The sequence below is a fragment of the Chaetura pelagica genome, unplaced genomic scaffold (genome assembly GCF_000747805.2).
Source record: "Chaetura pelagica isolate M959 unplaced genomic scaffold, ChaPel_1.0 scaffold222, whole genome shotgun sequence".
Classification (NCBI taxonomy): Eukaryota; Metazoa; Chordata; class Aves; order Apodiformes; family Apodidae; genus Chaetura; species Chaetura pelagica.
This window is the reverse complement of record NW_009952711.1, coordinates 6,595,817-6,604,483: the sequence shown is the minus strand read 5'-3', so window position 1 is coordinate 6,604,483 and position 8,667 is coordinate 6,595,817. Positions and strand designations below refer to the sequence as shown.

The following is an 8,667-nucleotide window of genomic DNA, read 5'->3' as shown; positions in this document are numbered from 1 at the left end:
GTTCAGCTCCTCCTTCTCTGCTTTCAGGGATGTGTTCTGCTCCTTCAGCTCTGACACCAGCTACAGAGGTAATCAAATATTTGACTCAGAACGCAGCTCATATTTCATCAGTAGTTTAAACAGCAACTATATCCTTGTTGTAAGACTTCAAATATTTAAACTTTTCCTCAGAGAATGAAATCAGTGAATTGTTATTTCTTCATTTCTGAATTATGTCCCACAGCAGATTCCTCTCTATGTTCTGCACTCCATTTCTGATCAGGTGCCCAAAGCCACCTGAACCACTCCACTGTGCTGTAATATTTGTCAGTTAAGTCTCAAAGATGTAACTTATTCCTTAAAATAGAAATATTCCTAAAATAGGAACAATTTTGGCTGTTCTGTTGTATGTTCCATTGCATTGGGTAATGCTATTATATAAAACATCTTGCCTTAGACCAAAAGTTGTGCCATTTTAATGATGCTCAGGTTAACCAGAGACAAATGAGTAACTGGCAATGTTTACTACATGTTCCTTTTTCTTAATCAATTAATATTTTCCCTTATGCTTCTCTGATCTTGAAATGTATCACTGCAGTACTTGAAACTTGCACCATTATCAAGTACTCTTGACAGACAACAACCTGATTGATACGTTTGTTGTTAAAACAAGGATAAGGGGTTAGTCAAAACCTGTTGAACTAGACTGTGCACACACAAATGTGCAGGCTAATTGTTTAAATTAGGTAGGATACAAGGAGGAACCTTTGAATATGGTGTATGGGACAGATTTCTAGTATCTATGTGATTACACTCTCCAGGTAGGTAAAATTATTTCTTTTTATGAATGCACAACCTCTGACTTAATGGAGGAAGCTTAAGTACTTGGATTTGCAAATACTTTCAATATAAAAATCTGAACAGATTGAATACATATATTTACATACAATATAGACTTAGTATATTCCTCTACCATAGGTGTAGTTATTTAGCTATCAAGCATATTTAGGAATGCAGAGGTATAACATTGCTTAAAAATACTATAAATATCAGCCACACAAATGAAGCAGTTAAAGCCTGAGCAAAGCCTGAGTGGACACCAGGTCCCTATAAATCTTCTCATGCATCTGAGACTGCACACTTGCCTGCTCAGTTTCATGTTTGTATTTGTCTGCCCGTTCCTCAATGGTCTTCTTCTCAGACTGAGTTTGCTGCAGCTCCTTCTGGAGCTTGGCAATCTCCTCCTGAAGGCTGAGGACACGGTTGGTCGCGTTCTTCGCCTCCTCCTCACTCATCCGAAGCCTTTCCACGTCGCTCCGCAGCTTCTCTGTCTCCGTAGTGTATGTGATCTCCAGGTTGCTCAGCTTCTCCAGCAGAGATTTGTACTCTTTGTTCTTTGCAAAAAAACAACACAGAGCAGCTGTTGGAAAAGTTCTGGTTTAAGGGAGCCTTCTAGCTCCCTACAGAATATGCCCAGACATGGGAGCAAAAGAGCAGCTTCCCCATTTCCAAAAAGTTTCACTCTGGTTTTGCAGAATTGCTTCATGAGGTGGCAGAAGAGTCCAGTCCCTGAGCCTGCACACTAACAACCCAAACTAGAACCAGACAGGGAGCCCACACATCAAACATGATCACATCACCTTCCCCTTAAACAGAGCAACTGACATGCTTCAAATGAAACACTGACATCAAAGCAGCAGAATTTTTTCTCAGTGCTGCTAAGAGGCACAAATGGACATTTTACTGTTTCACTTCTACTGTGGCCTGCCCCACTCTTCTACCACTGTTGGTCATCAGGAAAGAGAACTGATACCTCACAAAGAAAACCCACCATGTCTCCCTGTGAGCGCCCACAGCACTCACACCCCAGACTCTCCCCACAGTACTCTAGAGAAAGGTAATACAAGATTTCTAAAGATTTCCCCTGAGGCCAGGGAGCTTTTACCTGCTCATCAATTTTTCGCTGCAGCTGCATGATCTTGTTCTCCAAGCCAATGTGAAGCTTCTTGTAGCGTTCTACAGAACGGGCCTCTATCTTCAGCTTCTTCAGCTCCCTCTTGGCCATCATGCGCCGGTAGCAGCATTGCAAGTAAACAATGGCCTTCAAGACCCTGTGGTAGTGCAGCCGAGCAAGCCAGCCCCTCACATGCTTCTGGATAACGATAGACTTGTGCTCCCGAAGCATCTGCAGTGAAAACACCACAAGGAAAGGGGTATTAGAGTTGCAAACTACATCTGCTCACTCAGGCAGGCTCCGTCATGAGAGGTGGAAAGTTGATGCAGACACAGAGACACCTCAGCCTGAAAAGAAAAGCTTCTGGTGAAGAGCAACTAGAAATTGATATGGAATTAATTGAAACAAACAAACAACCAAAAAAGCAAACAGGAAAAGATGACAGGGAATAAAATGAAAAGAAACCAGAAGGAAAAACATGGAAAGAACTGGAAACACACTGAAGAATCAGGCATTCCTTTGTGTTGATGTCAGATCCAAGCTAATTACAACAATATATGGTACCTGTTGGCAAGATTACAAATACAATCTTTCCCACCCCATCCCCCGCATCTTTTATCCTGAAACACCTCAGCATCAGAGACACATGCTGCATAGGATTCAGCAATACCAAGCTTCAAATTACCACCTTTGATATGCAGTGCAGCCAGTACACAGTAAAACCCAGAGTAAATTGCAGCAGCTGTTAAAAACAGCAGCTGTAGTCTAGCTGAGCAAACAACAGTTTTCAGACAGTTTTCTCCCCTTTCTTTTTTAACCTTTTTGGACACAGACTTGCCACTATCAAAAATATCTCCATTTATTCTCATCAAAATTTTTGTATTATAGTAACTCCAACTTACTTCATGGCAGAAATTTCACCCATAGTTTTGAAGTTTAAGAAAACAGTTAATATTTTTATAAAAAATAATTTTAATGATGAACAGTCAAGAATGAGACTTGAAATACCAGCACTTGGTCAAACAGCACAATGTGGAAAAGGAAAAGCTCTCTCAAATGTATTGCAAGCCAAAGTCCTTCTGACTGCATGCCATGCAGTTAGCATTCCTGCCTTCTTTCACATTTCCTGGAACAGCCCTTCAGGTTACCCCTGGGTACCCAAACAGCTCGAATACAACCAGCTCTCAACAACATTTTCACCTCAAGTTTGAAAGCAACAAGTCCCATAAAATACCTCCATCGTGCAGGGAAGGTCCTCATCTGCCAGGGAATTCTCACACTCATGCGATGCAGAGAGGGAACAGGCCACTCCAGTGTAAGGTGGGAGTATCAGAAAAGTTACTTCATTTACCAGGTATTTCCCAGGAAAACTTATGTAAAGGCTGTGGAGGAACTAAACTCCTTGCTAAGCCGAGAAGAACATCACAATGTCTTGGGCAGAAGCTTTCTCCAGGATGTGTGAAATAGATGATTCAGCCATTTAAATTCCTTGCATTAGTCATGTGACTGCAACACAAGCCCTCTCTTCTAACAACAACAACAGGCACCTTTCACAATCCTCATGAACACCATGTATACCATCTATTACCTACAGTGGCACAGCTCAGGCCAAGTGTGCCATCACAGGGCAACCCTTTGGTTTCACTCATTTGCAATCATCATGAACGTCAGAACCATCATGTTTACTGTCCCATGGCACAGGGAGCCTGTGCTTCTCTCTCTGCCCATCCCTGTGTCTCAGCTTTAATAAAATTCCACCTTAGGAGAACAACATCTCCACAGGATGCTGCAGGTGCACTTGTCAGAACTTCACCTTTTACCACAGTGAATAATTCACTGCTCAAGGGGGATAATTCCTGATGGACAAGTCTGACCACCCCTTACAGGGACCCCTCCAGGTACCTGCCTTCCCTTTTAAGAGGGAATAGAACAGGTTTATACAACTCTGTGCTACAGGACAGCTTTGGTGGGTACCACTCATCTTCAGGCATACAGGATCATTTCTTATTTTCCAACATAAAATACCATTTGTAATAATGAAAATGCTAAGAATTCCAATAAAAAGCCAAGCAGATAACTGCACAAAAAACCAGCCAAGTCAAGCACAGGGATCTTACTCTTTAGAAATTCTTATCAGGGATTACTTGTTTTCAAACTTCCTGGTTAGCACATGTTAGAAAGCTGTCATTTAGACACATTCACATGTGACTGTGTAAGAAACTTTAATACAAATGAAAAATACCTAGAAACTTCAGATACAAAAGAGAAACATGTAGAACAAAAGCACTAGTTGGCTTTTGGCTATTGGCCTTCAATACCTACCTCTTTGAGAAAAAAATAGAACTCTTTCAGCTAATTTTTCGGTGAAATATTAGCTGGCTTTTGAGCCTAGTTAAAACAATTCATGTAGACAAAGATGCCACAAAACATGTTGACATTTCGTAGTCTACCCATTTGAATCATAATCCTGCTTCCAGCCCTGTAACCACTGAAGAATAAATTTTAATTTCTAAACTGAGTTTTTATTTTTTTTATCAAGAATAATCTGGAAAATATTATCAATATCACTAGGACAGAGTTATATCAATATCTCTCCAAAACAAAACCAACATCAATACTTAAGAAATGCTGTGATATTTGTTATGCCTACCAGCACATACACAACCATTTAGATTCCCAAGGGGACACCACAGAGCACCTCTGCCCTGAAGCTATGTGGAAATAAAACTGGAGAAAACATGATGGTTTCTTACCATTTGGTACTTGTTCCTGGCCATGTAACCTCTTAAGAGAGCCTGAAGAGCCACAGTTGCAGCTCGCATGCACTGGTACCTCTTGCGGACCACATACATGCGCTGGAACTTCTGAATTGTGATGGCAGCCCGTGTTCTCCGCAGGAACTTGGCATAGCTAGGCAGTAAAAAGGTTACAAATAATACCTCTAAGTATTTTCCAGTGCCTGAGTACTACTTTTTACTACATACTATGACATTACTCTCTCAACAGCTGCATTTTCTACTTCAGTTTCTCCTGATGTTGCCAGCGATACAGCACATTTGCTTGCTATTCTAACGTAGAGCAGTAGGACAGAATGACAAAATAACAGAAACCTTGCAAGCTCTTACGGAGAAATGTTTTCACTTCCTCTGAGAACTGTGCTATAGAACTGTCAAGAGAAACTCAGCGTAATTTCTCAGCATCTTTTCTCCAGGTTTAAAGCTATTTCCACCATAGAATCACAGGATGGTTAAGACTGGAACGGAACTTAAAGATTATCAGGTTCCAACCCTCCTGCTATGGGCAGGGACACCTCCCACTAGACCAGGCTGCACAAGGCTCCAACCTGGGCTTGAACACCTTCAGAAAAGGGGCTTCTACAAGCTCCCTTGGGCAACCTATTCCAGTCCCTTACTATCCTCATGGTGAAGAATTTCTTCCTGATGTCTAACCTAAATCTGCCCTCTTTCAGTTTAAAACCCTCACCTTGTCCTAACACTACCCTCTCTGATGAAAAGCCCCTCCCCAGCCACCTTCCAGATCTCCTCTCCTAACCTCAACCTGTAGAAAATGTTTGCTTGTTCTTGGCCCTCTCAGCAAGACAATTACAAAGCACCTTGACATAAGCCTCTTTCCAAAGCCTGATTCCTAAAGTCTTCAAAACCACCTTGTCTCTAAACGATACCACCTGTATTCCTACCCTTTTATCTGGCCCTCAGAAGTGAATCCAAACAAATGACTCTGAGGTATCTCCCCTCCTGGCTGCACCCTGGATGAGAAATTGTTGTTCCAGCAGGACAGACAGACCCAGCAAGGAGGGCACACAGAAAACTGGACAATAAGGACCCAGCCAAGAGTCCCACTTTACACTTTTGTACGCTGCTCCCACTAACAACATCCTGTTCTAAGCATCCCACAGCCAGGCTGTTACAGCCCTCTCAGGACAGTCAACACCAGGCAGGACAGACACACGTATTAAATGAAACGTCTTTCACTTCCCTGGAAAATCATTCCCCCTCAGGAAGCACAGGAAGGAGAGAACAAGTGTATCTCATTTCAGTGTCCTACTTAAAGGGATCTGGATGGAGGCTGTGGGTGCTCCCACGAGCACTGCTTACCATCGTGCCTGGTGCCCCCTGACATGTCTCTGGATGGTGACGGCCGCTCTCCTCATGCGCACGAACTTCTGCCGCGCCAGCCACCCCCGGATCGTCTTCTGGATGCGGATGCAGGCAGCTCGCAACTTATCTGCCCTTATTTTTTCCAGATAGGCTACTTGACCAGCCCGGAAAAATATTTTTGTCTTACCAAACTGGTACTTATCCTTGTCCTATTTTCAGAGGTAAAAAGAGAATCGGTTACAGCGTTAAATATTAGTGGATTTAATATAAAAAAATAAAAGGCAGGAAGGGCTAAATGAAGGTACAGTTAGTAAAGAGGCAAAATTAGCTGTATGAAATTTCAAGTAAACCTAGACTGAAATTAAGTAGAGTATGTTTCTGTTAACAAATTAATACAATAAGGCCATAAGCATGGCCTAAAGGAGTAATGTGTGATTTCTGCTTAGACAAGGATGCCACAAAGATGATATGAGACATGCAAGGCTACATGAGGTGATGAAGAAGCCCACAGGATGAAAGCAACACAGGCAATGCACATGTACAAGTTTCTGTTGAAATTGTAGATAAGCCCTCTGAACAGTCCATCTTCAACCACAGTACAAAGTATGAACAAAACAGCTGAGGCTTCAAATGTGTTTGCAGTGTTTCCTGCACCAGGACTAAGCCAGAACAAAGCATCTCACTGCTGCTCAAACACATCTGAAATTTCAGAACTAAACCAGAAAGAGAACAATGTTCTGTCTCTGTAGGCTGCAGTACTCCTTGGAGGGAAGAACTGAGAACATACAAAGACACATTGACCAAAATGAATTTTGTTCATTGTTCGGTATTAAGTTAAAAGGAATAGAAAAGAGCTTAGGATACATTTAACACTACACATTAACACTATAAATACAGACACATTCATACAAACCAAAAGATTTTAGTTAAGTCCACCCAATGACACAGAACTTAAAAAGCCAAGTCCCAATCTGCCTGTATTCATTTTTTTCTTTCCATAAACATCCTAACCTTGGCACTGCACTTCAGCAAAGTAAGCTTTCTTGCTTTTTTATCTTCAGTAAACTCTCTTTCTCTTCCTGACACATCTCCACTAACCACCTTCTCCTGAGAACTGGCTGGAAGTGTCTCTCTGGAGCCTGCCTGCCCTCCGCTGCTTGTGGCTTCTTAAGAAATCCCTGGAATTACTTCCAGACAGGTGCAAGACCCAGGTGTTGCCTGGGAAGGTAGGGCAACTGGAGGCAGGAGGCAAAGGAAGAGGCTGCCAAGGTGCAAGGAGAGCCACAATGTTAAGCAGGGAGACAATGTCACGAGGACAAAAGGAGTGAAAAAGGTTGACTTCAGCACAGGAGCCAAGAGGAACAGTGTGAAAGACACACATACAGACAGACACACCTCCACATCAGAAAACCTCCAGATAACTATACCACCTTGTTTAAGGTGTGGTTAATACATCTTGCTGATAAGCAAGGTAAGGCTCACCCTCCACTCACCCACACTTAAAATCACTGCCTCCCTTTCCTGTGATGCACTGGGGAATTCTACAGTTCCTGTGCCAGTATAAGTGGTTTAGTATTTTGCAGAAGTACTAAAATATTGTGGCTATGAGGGAGTAAGGGAGTAAGGGACCTTATCTTTACTCCCTCAGATTCCAAATGCTCTCAACACTAAGTCTAGTACCAGAATCAGCTTCTCCAGGACATTTTTACACGTCTGCTTTCGGTCACTAAGGACATCTTTCTGCTTCATCAGAACACGGTAACGGCTGAAGAACTCCTGGTATGTCCACCTGTCCCAAAAACAGAGGCAGTGTCAGTCCCAATAACTTACAGTTCTCTTAAAAAGAACTGCAGCTGCAAGCAATCTAAAAAGCAGCAAACACACCTGGAGGGGAAGCCAGCTGCACTGATTCGGATGGTCTCCAAGACACCACAAGCTCTCAGCTGCTGCACTGCCCGCTTCTCATCGAATCTGGGTAGGAATAAAAAGATCCTGTTGGTAGGGAGCTAGTTTGACATTACATAGAACCTCTGGCTCTGGGCACATCCGGGACAGGAGTGGCACGGCGAGGGAGCAGTGGTGAGATGTGATGGGTAGTTAGCAAGTCCAGCTAGTGCTTTTGGAACTCAGCAACAAGACAGGACAGCCTGACTGGGGAACTGTCCATCAACTGCTGGGAATTGCTTGTCCTGCTTCCCACTGACCTGTACCACAGCCATGGGAGTCTTTGTATGCCTGGATTTTAAGCAGAATTTTGAGAAAAGCTCTAAATAAATTAATACATTAAAAAAATATATAACGAATAAGATGCGGGAATCTGCAAAAGCAAATTCCAGCAAATGTCTTCAAGGAGCACAATCTGCCACTTACATTTCAAACAGCCAGAAATGAGAATGCTGGCTTTTTTCTCATATATCACCATAAGGAGAAAACAAAAAAAGCATCAGGAAGTATTTAACCCTCCATTCTTCCCAAAACATCTCCTGCTGCAAGCACCCATAGACACAGACAATGAGTCTAACATTTTACATCTCTTGTCTTTGGGAAGCCTGACTTCCCAAAACATCCTGACAAGAGAAAGGAGACACCCCACTCCTGAGTGAGCAAGGTTCAGCA

The 8,667-nt window shown here is 42.6% G+C and overlaps 1 protein-coding gene across 1 annotated transcript in view; it reads right to left on the bottom strand.

The window, feature by feature from the left end:
- MYO5A (myosin VA (heavy chain 12, myoxin)) overlaps positions 1-8,667 on the bottom strand; it is an 83,714-nt gene that overhangs the window by 27,309 nt on the left and 47,738 nt on the right. The window contains exons 18-24 of the mRNA XM_009994544.1: positions 7,936-8,022; positions 7,732-7,840; positions 6,049-6,260; positions 4,687-4,843; positions 1,925-2,164; positions 1,125-1,373; positions 2-60 (exon numbers count right to left, since the gene is read on the bottom strand). Coding sequence (XP_009992846.1) covers positions 2-60; positions 1,125-1,373; positions 1,925-2,164; positions 4,687-4,843; positions 6,049-6,260; positions 7,732-7,840; positions 7,936-8,022 — 1,113 coding nt within the window. The remainder of the gene's footprint in view (position 1; positions 61-1,124; positions 1,374-1,924; positions 2,165-4,686; positions 4,844-6,048; positions 6,261-7,731; positions 7,841-7,935; positions 8,023-8,667) is intronic.